Here is a 15,621-nt window from a genome sequence, read left to right as displayed (position 1 = left end):
ATGTATTTGAGCACTATACAGGAAGGCTGCCATCCTTTTGAAAACATTCACATCTGAGTTGAAATCATTAACCCTATACCAACCTTCCACCAATCCTGTTCATCAATAACAATAAACAACGAATACTAGCCAATTGAAAGCAGAGTGGGGCGGGTGGGGGAAAAAAAATCGATCAAACTACTGTAAATAACAGTCCAGGTAATTTGGCATGCGGATTAGTGGGCACTTCACACATTTCCAAAACTCTCTTGCACACTTATTGCTAGTGTGCCATTGGTTAGGCTACGAGGTGTTTGCCTAACATCTCCTACTAACATACAGCAACCGAGCGAACTCTAGCGAATGGAGCGCGAAAAATTGTCCAGATATACTACGAGCGATGTCACTCTCTATTACATAGAGAGAACGATATTGATTAACTGTCAGTTACTGTTAGCTTTGATTTTGACCAGTGAAATTAGGTTGGAGGTGTGCAAAACTTTGCATAAATAGCATTTTTTCAAACAACGACACGTTGCTTCGCCTGTTCGCTGACGGACCAGGTTAGGACATCTTAATTGGGAAAAACTGAAACAATCTGATGTTTGCTCGTTTGCATCGCATCCAGTTAGGAAGAGGTATGAGCTAAAGGATCATTCCCATCATGCAAATTAAGTCTTTTTGTTGGACCCTCCATACATGGTGAACTCATACATCTTTCAAACTACACAACCCCAGTTTGTAACGCAGTTTTTCCTGTTATAAATTTGTAGTATCCAAGCTCAAGCTAAGATAACCCTGATGACATTGTTTTTTCAGAGTTGACAAAGCCTCTCAGGAGCCATAAACCTTTTCAGTTTTAGCAATTCATATAGGTGTGGTGTTGTGCTCATTGACAGCTGTTTCCCTAGTGGCGAAACAGTTGAGCCAATCAGAGCTTTTTAAAAAATGTGAATCTGACAATGTTATAGGAGTGCAAAATTAAATTGGTGTAGTTCCTCCTTTAAGTTAACTGCTCCTACAGCTGCTGGGATAGGATCTAGGATAATGAAAAAAATATCCTGCGTGTTGAAGGGGTTTATGCAGGTGCTCGCAATGACTTAAATTGAAGCTGGTATTTTGATCTGTGGAGTGAAAGAAGCTCCATAGTGTTGTTGCTGCACAGAACACTGAAAGAAAATGTTTCCACCAGACTTCTTGCCTTCATACAAACAGAGAGAGAGAGAGAGAAAGCATGAGGGAGAGGGAGGGAAAGACTGCGTCTCTGGACAGTGCCTATTGATCGCCACCCGGCACACATCACCACAACTTTCACAAATTGCTATTGAGAAGTGACCTGTAATGCAATTACTGGCCAATCCGGGGCCTTGGCTGCCATCAATTATTAAAAGCTGCCTGAGTCGCGGCCCGCTATCCGGCCTCAGCTGGTGCGTCGTGTCATTATCACATCTGCCGGCCACCAGCTCGCCAGCTGCCACGGCGGGGTATGGAACAAGATTTCCCGAGCGCCGCTTCCCACTCTGTCGAACATATCGGATGATATGGCCAAACGAAGAAATTGAAATTGCTGTGTTATATATTCGTACGGCTACAGTGAAGGTGAGGTGATGAAGGTCACGGACTAAAATGGGTTTTGGTTTCTCTTGGCAGCATTGAGCATGAGAGGAGTAGAAGAGTAAATTCTTTTTGTGAAAACTGTGGGGTTAGTTTCTGCTTTAGAAGAAGTTTTGTAAGAAGAAAAACAACATTAATATTGCAGCGTGGCTCACCACTAGCTTTAAAACCGTTCAGCACCCAATACCAGCTCTGGCTCCTGTTTTTAACCCCTAACCTGCTACGTCTCACTACATCTCTCATAATTCCCTACATGTTTCCACCTTGCTACACTGTTAGCTCTTCTGTTATCACTTATACCTTCCTTGAATAGTTTCTACCATCAGGGCTATGATGAAAGAAGACAGAGAAAACAGCAATGCAAGCATTGCATGATAATTGCCCTTAGCTTTGAACTGACACAATAATTTTTCTTTTAGTTGTTCTCATTATAAAAGTCCTTGTTCAAACTGGGCTTGTGATTTTTTTCCCCCTCTCTGCAGTCATTGCGAAATCATTTATTTGTTATCTAGCTTTACACCAAAGTAGCACTTTAAAGTACTGCTACCAAAAGAGCAGCATTGCAGTCAAGAAAGCAACTTTAACACTAATTTTGAAACCCTTGAACAGTTTTGTTCTGAAACTCTATAAAGCCATTTTGGAAAACAAGTGATACCTAATGCTCATTGATTCAATAAAGTATCTTAAAGAGACTTCTAATTAAACCAGAGGGCTTATAGTCGACTATTCTCAGTGAACTTTAATTTCACACCAGCAGTTTGAGTGAAACTAACAGAAAGAACTTAAGACTAATATATAGAGCGAGATGAGAGTATGGTGAGCTTCATGCTGTACGATAAAAGCTGTCCTGTAGAGCCTGAGGAAAAAATAAATCCACTGAATGTGAAATGTTCTCTGGTGTTTCTGCCCTTTCCCGCTCTGACAACTGAGGAAGAGACACAGGAGTAAAGCGAGCCACCCTAATGCTTGACAGAAAGAAAAAGGTATATAGTCTGGACCATAATATTCTCCAATGATCAATAAAACACTACTTTAATAGATACATTATATTGTAAGTGTGACTGATTTGTTGCCCTTTACTGTTTACAGTTATCCGTTCCCTGTTCCTCAACATTTAATGTCGGCGATAAATTAACTGAAGAGGCTCCAGTAAATATATCAGACACCACTGCACTTACTGTTGTGGAAAGACATACTGTACTGTGAGCTTAAGGCTGGCCCACACTAGCAGATTTCTCAAATCTTAACAGATTTTGAAAATGTGAGAGACCCCACACATAATAACATGTTATGTTAAATTTAACAGTTTTGTTGCTATAGTGTGTGGCGAGCAACGAAACACCACACTAACAGATTTCCATTCCAGAACAACACGAGGACCCAACTCTCAACACCAGAAATCTCGCAAATGTTGCTATCAAGTGTGACTTTAGTGTAAACGAACATGGCGGACGACAGGCGGGAAGAATTAGCGATTCATTCGCTGTCTGTCGTCCACAACCGTCCAATCAGCGAGAGATTTAGAGACAAATCTTCTCAAGTTTGTTTCTCGTAATTTTTAATTCTCTGTTGGGGATATCTTTGTATTTTTCAATCTGTTTTCTTCTGCAGCCTCTCCTGAATGTTATCGGGGCTTGTACAGCAATTTGTTAATAGTAATTGAGTGTATTGTTGTTTGGGTTCTTAAGCTTGAGTCTTTGTTACTCATACTGTATTGTTTTCTTCTCATAAAGCTACAGCAATTTGTTGAACCATTTGTTAATAGTAATTGAGCGTATCCTTCATGAATGAAATTTCATGAAGGATGGATGGGTGAAGTCATGGAGACACGTTAAATAGACACTCGTGTTGTTGGTCAACAAGTTGGTCCTCCACTTCTGAGTCCATCTTACGACTACTTCATGCTTTGCGTTTGCATTAGCCGCGGCCGCCATGACTGCGATGATTGTACTTCCTTCTTCAGTCAGCTTGGTTCTCAATTGGCTGTCGTTCTTTCCCACGTGACTGCGTCATCGAATGACCTCGGGGTTCCCCACACACAAGAGGATATCCGATCGTAAATACTGAACATGTTCAATATTTACGATTTGAAATCGGTGTGGCCGGGATGGACTTCCGAGCCGATCAGACATACTTCAGACAACAGGAATATCTGGAATGACAATCTTTAGAACTATCAAAATATCTGGGCTTTGCTGTCCATTGTCGGGTGGGGGGAATCGAGCGCAAAATTGGCTCAATTCTCATGTAGTGTGCGTCACATTGGGAGCATGAAAAAGACAAGGAGAAACAGCAGTGTGACATACAACTATTCAGAAAAAAATCCCTGAATCCCTGAACTGGCATCATATTTCAAAGCAGCTGGAGTCAAGCGGTCTCAGTACAGCAGCAGCAGCAGCAGCTAAAACTATGACAATGGCGAATGACTATTATAACCAGCGTATGGAGATAGTTAAATCTATGTAATATACGCGCGGCCAGGACTGAGGCCAGGCACGCACTGGTTAAAAGGCTATTAAAGCTTGAGGAATACCTCCAGCTGCAACAGCCCGTACCTCTGTCTTCTCCCTTAGTGAACATTCATAGGCACGGCCAGGTTTATGTCAATGAGGAAACAACCCCAATCGGATGGATGATTTCTCAGCACTTTAACAATAATGCGGACATCAGAGAGAAGTTTGTGTCAAACTTTCTTTTTTAAAAATGTTTTATCTAAAAGTGAATCATCTGTGCCTGGAAATTACTTTCTTTTTGCCACTTTCCATTCTGGCGAGTACATGGAGGAGTTCTAAAGTGCCAGTAGTGACATTAACACTTGTAAATGCTCAGTGGAGCGGGCTGCTGAGGATGAAGACTCACTGATGCGCTCTAAGGCTATGCTGCCTTTTTTTTGGATCAATACAAACTCAAGGAAAGGACAAGTTGATTTCAGACTGTGACAATAGCTTGAGCCAGCAATAGATTGAGATGCTGAAAAGAGCTATGGCACCTCTGAAATTTCTGAAATGGGGACATGCTTTTAGAGCGAGCACAAAAACATTTGGATCACCCAATAATGGCACTTACCAGAGGTGTTTTGAATCGCTCAGACAGCTCAATCCATTCCTTCAGAGAGCATATCACACGTTTTTTAGGACTGCTGGCTGAGGACTCCATCTTTTCTGTCAGCGGCAATTTGTAGTAAATTTACTTAAAAGGGGAGAATATGCGTTATTTGAAATTATAATAAGCTTTAATACATCAAGACTTGACTCGACACATGTCCCAACGGAGAGTGATAATGGGGCATTTTGCTAAATTCTCATTTTTGAGTAGTCACTCTGGGGAGTCCTGGCCACAACTCCAAACTATCCCTTTTAAATGAGATAACAGTGAGATCAAAAACTGGGTTACTGCTATGACATTGCGTGCACTTCAGTATGGCTCCATTGTATAAAGGTGTGTCATTTCACATATGGATCATCGGCCCATTGGCCCGGCGGGCAGCATGCGCCACTTCTGAAATTAGTTGGATTATTGGACTAAAGTGAAGTGCTGCCTCCAGACAGATGATTTTTTCTCATTTGTACAATCTGCTCAAACTCCACTTGGCAATGGGAGGTTGTAACATCAGGCCTGGAGCCCAATGATAATGGGAGCATTCAGACTTTATATGACAAAAGATGGTGTGTAGGCTTGTAATGATCTTTGTTACAATTATGGCACCATTCATGCTTCACTCCTTTAAGGGGTTTTACCAAAACGACGGTATGCGGCCAAAAGTCTGTGGACACCCGAACGCTACACCAATATGTGATGGTTGAACATTTCATTCCAGCATTCCTGTCATATAAAGTGGACCTTTTAAAATGTTCACTTTTTAAATTTGGGTATACAGTTGGGTTACAAACAGAGGTGTGGACTTGAGTCATATGACTTGGACTCGAAAAATTGATGACAGATTCGTCTTGACAAAATAAAAAAAAGACTTGCAACTCGACTTGGACTTTAACACCAGTGACTCGTGACTTTACTCGGACTTGAGCCTTTTGATTTGAAAATACTTGATACGTTTAAAAAGTATGTTATTTAAAAAGTGTGCCACGAATCAATTTGTTTGCTTTCATTTCCTGAATCAACTAAAATTAACTCTATTAATTTCCAGCAAGTCGACACTTAATTCCCCAGATCTTTTTTTGTGATTAAGTTCAGTTGCACTTGTTTTAACAGATTTTAAAAAGCATTCATGATTTTTGTAAATTGAATATATCATTACTCTATTGTTAAAATGGCATCACATGTGGTGGAAAGCGCATTATGACTTGTTTAGGTATCGCAACTCAAAGTGTAGGACTTGGGTCTTGAGTGCAAAGACTTGAGACCTACTAGTGACTTGGTCCCACCTCCGGTTACAGATGCTGTTCGACCGTGCGCTGTGGTTGGATTATATTGACAGCTTAAGCCCACCGGTGCAGGACGCAAATCAATGAATTAATCAATCAAACCAAATGGCCATGGGCATTAATCTGCTGCTATGACGGCCTCCATTGTTCTTGGAAGACTTTCCACGAGATTTTGGAAACTGGCTCCCATTCAGCTATGGCATTAGTGGAATTGGCCACTGATGTTGGGCGGTAACATCTGGCTCAAAATCGATGTTCCAATTCATCCCAAAGGTGTTGGATGGGGTCGAGGTCGGGGCTCAGTTCACGCCATTCAAGTCCTTCCACATTGTCATGTCGAAGAAGAAAAAAACGCCTTTTTTACATAGTTGAAATCACATTATTGTCTCAAATATCTTTGTATACTATAGCATTAAAAGAAACTAAGGGGCCCAAACCACAAAATACAGCCCAGACTAAAAGTAAACAGGACCATATAGTGTATATGATCCATTAAAACGTATAGGCCCTCTTTAAAGAGGATTAATGAACTTTGATGACTTTGATGCGCTTATCAACAAACAGTGGAATCTGTGTTTAACTCTGAATTTATTACAAACACTACTTTCAGGAGGTCTCTCTGCTTCTGTACTGTCTGTTGGGGAGACTCATTTGAATTTTTATTGCAGGCTTATGACCTGCCAGATTCCGGCTGCGTACTGCCTCACATAAAAGCTTCGCTGCGGTTTGGACGCCGGATACTGTTTATTCTTTTGTTACACTGACTACTGCCAGCGCCTTCTGTTCTTTCTTTTCATTGTTGAGGCGGACTGAAATAAGTTGCTCATTAGCTCTATGAGTTTACAGAAATACGTTGTTTTTTGTGACGCATATATGTCGTTTTGGACTAACACTTGCTTGTGCGTCCCTCCGGCATTCTATCAATGACTGTGGATCCATTAATTGGAGCGAGTTATGTGGTTTTCTTTTGGATGAGGGTGATTAGGGTAGTTGATGAGGTGATGGCTTGGGGGAGAAGGAGGGGAGGTTTTAGCTCCAGGGCTTGTGGCATTATTCATGTGGATGTGCAGCTATGCCTCCTGCACACTGCACCACTAATCTAAATCTACAAGAAGGAGTGAACTACTGTACTTGTGCATGCTTAGGGGCAAGCAAATCATAACGGAGCACTCCCTCCAAACACCCCCTTCAACCACTTCACCTGTGGAGCCTGGCAGTTATTGACCAATGAGGGCGACTTATTGAGAAAAAGCTGCCATGAAACTGGGTCGCAGCAACCAATCAATGCCATAGATTTCTTGCCCTGGCATTATCTCAACTGAGAGAAGGAGGGGTTGGGGGTGAAAAAAGAAACAGACACAAATCAGTCGGTATGGAGGCACCTCGACTATACCTCTCCTCCCACTCCCTCCATCCACCCACTCTCCCTCCATCCTGCCTTCATCAGCCCCTTCCTCTTTCCTCCCTCCTGCTATTCATTTGCTTTCCCGTCTTTTCTGTTGTTTGTTTGCCCCTGGGCTGAAAACTCTGTGTGTATATGTGCTCCATTATGTATGTGTGTGTTTGTGTGTGTGTGTGTGTGAGAGCGCTCTGAAATGACGCATTGATTCACAGTGTTCTATATTTTCTCATCTGGCTCACTATTACAGTGCGAGTCAATCGACGCCGTATTTCTCTCTCTCTCTTGTACAGTACTTTCTCCCTATTTCTCTCCCCTCTCTCTCTCTCTCTCTCTCTCTCTCTCTCTCTCTCTCTTTCCATGAGTATCAGAGTATCATGTTGTTGAATGGAAGTGTTTACGAGGAGTGTTGTATTGCCGAGACGGGTTTCGGATCAGCGGTGTGTTTTGTATCTGTGCGTGCTCGTGTGAATTTCTGTGCATTATTCTAACTTGGAACGCGGTGCTAAGTATTCAGGAGTGCATGCTCTTTTTGTGCACTGTGTGGGGGCATGTGTTAGTGCTGCTCAGGCATTACATACTGTAAATCTGACAGTGTGTTTGAGTGGATGCCAGAGATTTTTTTTTTGCGTGAGTGAGTATTTATACGTGTGAGGGAGGATTTGCTGGTGGGTATTTGTACCCTGTGGTGCGTACACACACACTTCACTAGCTCGTGCTCTGCAACTCCACCCTGTGACCCACACACACACGCACACGACCACATACACACACACACACACACACACACACGTGCGCGCACAGAAACACATCCTCCCACTCGTGAGGACTTTTGCCAGAATCAATAGAGGCTTTTTAATGCCTCTCGCTGTAGTACGAGTCTGAAACTGGAGCGCAGGATCACAAATATGGCAGCCAGGGCCCGGCGTTTGGGACGCGCCCCATTTTAGGCCCGTCTCACGTCACTATCTCAGAAAAAAGAAACCCTTCTCTTTCGTCTGTACTTCAACTTAGAAAACAAAACTTTTTGTGTATTTGCAGGAATCATGGGTTATGAAACAGGCAGAAATCATACCAGTTATGGTCATTTTTTTGCCTTTTTTTTTTACTTAGCTGTGAAGTACTGAGGTTGGTTGAAAACATGATGCATCTGCATCAGTATGTTGTTCATGCTGGAGATGTAAAGAAGCTGTCTAAATCCTTTCAAAGATTCCTGCCAAAACAGATCCACACTCACAGATATTATATAAAATACTACAGGACACTATTCAAAATATTATAGAAAAACGATCAAAGGAAGGTTATATTCTATTTTTTTAAATATATTTTAATGGATACTCATTGTACCTAAAATCTGCACTGTGCAGCTGTATTTTTGGTTTTGTTAATTGTTTTTTCCAAAACAAAAAGACAACAAATAAAGACAGTAATAACATGACATTGAAATTAGTTTACAAAAGAAAAAAAGACAAGAAGAAAGAAAGAAAAAAAAGAAAAATATATATAAATAAATAAAATGTTGGTGTAGCTATATTATGTTGCAGAAAAAAAACAAAAATATAATAAAAATAAAGCTCAGATCTAATCTACTTGCTATTAAAGGACTCCGAATGGGTTCAGAAGCGAAAAAAACATGATTGGGACATCCACACTTTTAAATTTATTTATAATTTAACCTTTATTTAACCAGGCAGGTCATTAAGAACAACTGGAAAGGATCTGACCATCTGGAGTCGACTTACAATGGTTTGTTGTTTCATGGCGAGCCCTGCCACCACAAGACAGCATCATCAACTTCTTAAGGCTTTTCTGACACATTTTTGAGATGGATCTGATTAATCTGTGAGGAATATGTTGTAAAAGTACACAACCTGTAAATTCTTGTTTGCCAGTAGATGGCGCTGTGACTATGAGACAAAATGTAGATGTCCTCAGGCCGACACTCTTATCACGCATGAGAAATTTGGAGCAGATTGGTTAATGTACGCTGAAGTTACAACAATTTCCTGAATTTTGCCGAAAGGCGCTTTTCTGCCGCCACGCTCCATAAAAACTCAAGCTTTTAACTTTTTAACTCTTATCTTTTCATCACGAAGGTCTTAAGATAGTATTGACCAAATTTGAAGTCGATCGGGTTATATCTCTAGGAGGAGTTCGTTAAAGTACAACGCCTCGAAATGGTAAAAAAAACCCGGCCTAAAATGAAAAATGTCCGACTTCCTGTTGGGTTTACGGTATACCTCCAAGAGGCTTTTTCTTTACGTTCTCAACATGTTACATATACCCAATGGCCTGGCTCCCTCTCTATTTCTATGAGTATCAGAGTTCATTAGAACTTAACTAAACTCTTTCCAACAAAAAAATTTAACAACAGTCACTCCAAATAGAGGCGCTGGTTTCGTGGCCCCCTTGGGCCCCTGGGCCTGTGCTCAGGCGGTCTGTTCTACGATCCATCCGTGGTTCCGGGGAGTTTGTGGTGTTTCTTATTATTCAAATTCTTGAATGTTTCAAATGTCCTCAAACAATGCAGTGGTTTCTGTGTCAGAGTTGATTTAATTACGTTAGCAGAAACTCGTTCTCCATCAGCATAATCCTGTGTACCTGTAGTTTGTAGCACTATAATGGAATGAGGGATGTGAAAACAATTTGTCATCTATCATGAATAGTTCAATGTCAGTGTCACTTCAACATCGGTATTTTGCTTGTCGCTTGTTTACCCAAAGTCTCTCCTGACGCTGCACCTGCTCAGTTGCACACACACACTCACACACAAACTCACACACACACACACACACACAAACACACACATACACAAGGCAGCCCTCAGTACTTTGTCTGAGCTACACCAACAGCCTACAGCCATGCTTACAGGGCATTTCCTCAAGGAAGCCAAATCCCCTCTTCTCTCGGCTCACCTGGCAGCAAAAGAAAAAAGACGGCGGAAAACTTTTTAAATGTGAGGGTTGGGGAGCAACTTTGACGATGAAAAGCGCATCAGGATGCGAAGTGAAGGGGAAAGAGGCTTTAAGGGGGAAAAAAGGGATTTCATTTGCAGGGTTTTGGTTGTGTTGGCCTGCGAGTGGGGGATTGATAGAGGATGGAAGGAGGGAGAGAAGAAGGTATAGGTGAAAACCTCCCCGAAGGAAAGAGGGTGTAGTTGTGCGCCATAAAACGTCCCGCTGCCTTTCCCAGGGCCAAGTCCTCGCTCTGTTTCTAATGAACTCATTTATTCTGTTTTGCCGGCTTTACTTCCACCAGCAACAAGAGAGACAGTCTCCTGGTCTGCCTCTCTGAATGCTCTCTGCTTCAGGGTTTGTTGAGCATCTAGGTCTGTCCTATGGCATTACCGTTGTTTACTTAACGCTCACCATCGATCAAATGCAAACCTGAGACTGTCCTCCGCTGGCAAAGGCATTGCCAATTAGCATTTCCCTCTAAAGCAACGTTGATTGCAAGTGACTGATTAAATGTTGTTGATGCATTACTATGTAGCGCGTGAAGCCAAATACAGTCTCTTTCCCTTAAAGATGTAAAGACGAGATTCCTTTAAGAAAAAGGTTGTTTTTGTGCCCGTATCTTTTGGTCCGTGTCAAACAATAGCAACAAAGGCAAAAACATCAATCGGAAGCACATTTTGTGTGAACACGAAATCGCATTCTGGTTTTGGCCAAATATTTAATCTCTCCTTCTCTCTCTCTGTGCATCTCTGTCTTTCCCTCCCTCTTTCTTTCTGAATAATATGCCACTGGGAAGTGAAAAAAAAAAAAAAAAAAAGAGCACGGATCCCCACTCCTCCGCTCTTCTCGGCTGCACGTCTGTGATGTCATAATCACTCACATCAAAGGCTGTGCGCTCAACACGGCGACTGTCAGCTTCCCTGGAGGCGTCATTAAAAACGAACAGAGCAAACCGAGCCAGGCCTGACAGAGACGCATCAAAACTTCCTAACACGCACGTACACACACAATGCACGGGCGGGCGCGTGCGTGCGAGAGCCTTGATGCGTGTGCATTCAGGTGCATGCACACTCGGGCACATAACTAACTGAAATGTATTACAGACACACAAATATGTAATCATCAAATCATGTGTACACTAAAGAAAAATGCTCACAATGCATATAATCCCTCACACACACACACACACACGCATGCTAACAATATCTACCTCTTCTTTACGACAACGTCAAAAAATCCCTCATCCCAGCATGCATGAATAGGAGCCGAGCATTAAAACGAGACATGCGTCGCTTCCAGCTGCGTTGTACAGCGAGCGGGAACATCCACAGCCCACATCTGTGTGGAGATATGCTGTCGTGATGTACGCTCATGATGCACACTCATGTTGCAGAGCGCGCACATAAATGTGCAAAATAGCCCACATCCACCCGCTCACCCGCTTTTCATCCCTCTCCGTCTATCTCACACACTTGCCCACACACATGGATGCGCGCACACACACACACACACACACACACACACACACACACACTCGTTTACACAAACAGGAGGAAGGACTATAAATAGTATGCCAATGATGCGATGCTGTGTGTGGCTTCTCCCTATGGGTTTGTGTGTGTGTGACTGTCAAAGTGAAGAGAGAGGGAGGCAGTGAAGAGAGAGAGAGAGAGGGAGGGGGGGGGGGTCTAGCGGCAGAGGAAAAGGATGGATATTTAAGAGAAAGAAGGGCTGCGCTCATGTCTGGTGCACAGCCAGTGATAAACAGAACATGACAAGCATGGCGAAGTCAGTCAGTCCCCTTTGATGTGAAATGAATATAAGGCATTATATGTTAAAAATGAGCATCTGTGTTTGTGTGTGCCGGAGTGAATCCAAGATATGTTTGTGTAAGATTTTTGCTTCTGGGTGTACATGGCGTTCCTCGTGTACGACTTACCCCTGGCAGGGTCTTCTGCTCGTGCAATGCATTCTGGGCTTTCAGGGCCGACTCTCTGGCACAGTAGGTGAGGAAGGCACAGCCTGAAATACAGCGAGAGAGAGAGAGAGAGAGATGATTATGTTATGTGAACTGAGGACAGAGAAAGAGAGAGACATGGGGGGGGGGCTGCACCAATCACCAGCGAATAGCCAAAAACAACACACACACACACACACACACACACACACACACACACACTAAGCCTGCAGCCATAGCTCTGAAACTCTGTCTACATGGCCGCTCTGGGAATTCGCTCGTGTTTGTGTGTGTGCCTGCGCGTTTTGTGCACAGTGAATAGCATTTCGACAACTGAACAAATGGAACATTCCTCTGTACACAAACGCGATCCGTACGCATGCAACAAAGAAAGAAAAAAAAAGACATGAAAGCGAGACCAAAAATTTCGGCTTTGGAGATGCGACGATTTGTGCATTCTGTGTTGCACGAGAGCCATTCTGCAAAACACATCAAATCTGACTGAGCTTTCTCCCTGGCAGTCTGAAATAGCAGTTATCCATTCGTCCATCGCACTCTTCTGGCTGCTGTGACAGGGATAGACATTTCCCTGACAGCTTCTCTCTCTCTCTCTCACCCCTCCCCTCCCCTCTCCTCTCCTCCCTCCACCCTTCATTTCTCCATCTCTCTGCTCCATATGTTCCGAGACTACCCACAATCCTCGGTTTTGTTAGCACCTGGGCTGACATGTGGGGGTGGAAGGAAGATGGAGACGCAGGAGGCAAGGAAGGAGAAGAAGAAGAAGCCGTGGGGAACGTGTAAGCCGTTCCCTCGCCACCCCCTGTTGACAGCGAGGCGCGCGCCACTGTCAGAGAGCTGACAAACTGTCAATCTGCAGATCAAGGCTAATGATTCATGTGTTTGACAGTTTAATAAAACACTTACAAAGACAATTGCACAATAGGCTGTGGTGACACGATTCAATTTGAGGCAAATATTTTTCACATATTTGCAGGTGTTTTGCATATTGGTTCAGACGCTGGAAATTTTAACTGAATGAAAAAAAATAAATAAACTCAATTCAATTAAATTCAGTGAAAGAAACAGAAATCATCCACAAGGGACAATTAGTTCCTGCACAGTGATGATATTAGCAGGCATTTGGAGCATTTGAAGGGCTCCTTTAGTGAACATTACAGCTGCAAGAAAAAAAAGCAATTTCGGGTAATTTTTTTTTTCTCCATTTTTTGGATCACAGAAGTCTCCATGCAGACATTGACGAACCGTTCCCTGCTGCCATGCAACTAACACGAGCACAAAGAGACAAAAGCACCACAGTTTGTTCTGGGAACATCAAGCGCTGAGCAGACGATTATCACAGACCCCTCCCCCCGCAAAAAAACAGTTTAAAGAAAGCCCCTTCCTCTTATAGCTCTCCCTAGTCGTGCTTTGCTTTGTTCTTTTTTGCATACTGGGGGCTGTTTATTGTCGAGGGCAGCACCATGTACTGTATGTAGAGGCAGCGTGCCTCCCATCCTCTCGGCTCCGTGTCTTTAACCCCGGGTCGTCCTGATGGCGAGACGCTGGGGAGCTCCGCCTGTTGGTGTTTTTAATTAACGGGCCTCTCTCTCATTAGGCGGAGTGGGAGCTGGCCACTGACAGCTTGGCTACCTCCTCGTCCTCTCCGGGCCTGTCGTGTTAACGCTACATGCCGGCGCCGTCCCAGAGGAAACACACGCGAGCCTCTGATTCACACGCCTGACACTCACACGCCATGTTTTGGAGAGCGGGCACCCACAGCATCCAGGATATCCAGCAATGGAAGAAATATTCAGATTCAGCAATACCATACCAGGATGTAAAACTATTCTAAAAAAAACACAGTATCTGTTGCGTTTTAATATTATATATTGCACTTTTGATTATTACTGATGCATTAGTGTGTAAACTGCATTGAGGGTAGTTGATATGGAGATTATTTCCTGTTGGAAAGGATAATCCAGTGTTTCACAACCTTTTTTGTCTGATTTCCTCCCACAGCACTGTCAGACGAGGTCAAGTATCCCTTCATCCAACCCTGTTGCCTACAAATTACATTTAAATACTAATGTAATTCATATATATCCTCCAAAATCAATTTGTATGTAATCCACGTAATCGTGAATCAGGAAGTATAAAGAGATACAAAATGTGCGTGGGGCAGAGGTCAGGGTGGATGGGAGGGTAAAAGAACCTAGCACTTTCGCCTATGAAAGCAGTGTTCGTATCCCGTGTGAAAACAGAAGTCAACATGATTTATTTGTCACGTAACTTCTGTACTTAGGTTACGCCACTTCCGGAGTTATTTCAACCCAAACCACAATCTTTTCCTAAACCTAACTAAGTTGTTTTATTGCCTAAACCTATCTAAGTTGTTCCTTGTGAAAACGGATGTTTATTTTGAAAAGACTATATACATGTAAAGAGCGGGAATTGGCATGTGCATCACGTGTTGCTGGACATTTGTAGGAAGAGGGATAACTTTTCGTAAGATATTCATACGAACCGCTGTGTGAGGATACGTTGATGTACTACAAATACAGTCATTACAAGAAATGTTATGGCACCCGGATTACGTTTTCTATTAATTTAGTGAGGAAACTTTGCTGATTGACATATTTGCCAAGTTGCAAAATGTAACCAAGTAGCTTTTGTTTCGATTTACAACTTTTACCACGTGTTTAAAACAGTTAGAAATTTGACCATAATCCGGGAGAAAACTTGTTTCCCTCGACATGTAATTGAGAATGCAGTTCAGTTGTATGGGGAAGTAATTTTGTAAGAGATAGGGTTGGATCATCATATGTGTTGTATAAAAAAATCTTAATCTGCAAATTAATTAATGAATATAGCTTGCATATATATGTTGAGTAAAACGAAAACATCTTCCTCTGATATGTAGTGAAGTAGAAGTATAGAGAAGCATAAAACTGAAACAGACGGTAAAAGTAACTACCTCAAACTTGTGCTTAAGTGCTATACTCTACTTTCTATTTATTTACGTTCCACCACTATAGAATATTCACACACGTATGTAAAGGGGCAAGCACGCACGCACACGTGAATGCTAACACGGTCACACACACACACATGAAAAGTGACAGTCAACAAACGTTCAATTTATCATCATTGTCACAAGTCAGATGCTGGCAGCGGCTCTAGTATCTGACTAAGACCCATATTGGCCCAGGAGAGAGAGATAAGCTGTTTGTTTCTGCTGTCAATGCTGCCAATTTGGTTTCCCATCACTTCAAATTCAAATCAACAGCAGCGCAGAGGGGATCTGAGAGAATGTGTGTGTGTGTGTGTGTGTGA

General features: G+C 42.6%; 1 protein-coding gene across 12 annotated transcripts in view; it reads right to left on the bottom strand.

Annotated features, from left to right (window-relative positions):
- The window catches only part of celf4 (CUGBP, Elav-like family member 4), a 102,292-nt gene that overhangs the window by 65,183 nt on the left and 21,488 nt on the right, over window positions 1-15,621 (bottom strand). For all 12 annotated transcript variants that reach the window (XM_037769884.1, XM_037769814.1, XM_037769866.1 and 9 more), the window contains exon 2: window positions 12,271-12,353. In XM_037769884.1, the coding sequence (XP_037625812.1) occupies window positions 12,271-12,353 (83 nt within the window). The remainder of the gene's footprint in view (window positions 1-12,270; window positions 12,354-15,621) is intronic.

This window comes from Sebastes umbrosus, chromosome 1 (assembly GCF_015220745.1).
Source record: "Sebastes umbrosus isolate fSebUmb1 chromosome 1, fSebUmb1.pri, whole genome shotgun sequence".
NCBI lineage: Eukaryota > Metazoa > Chordata > Actinopteri > Perciformes > Sebastidae > Sebastes > Sebastes umbrosus.
Note: the sequence above shows the minus strand (reverse complement) of the source record. Positions and strands in the feature narration are given on the sequence as shown.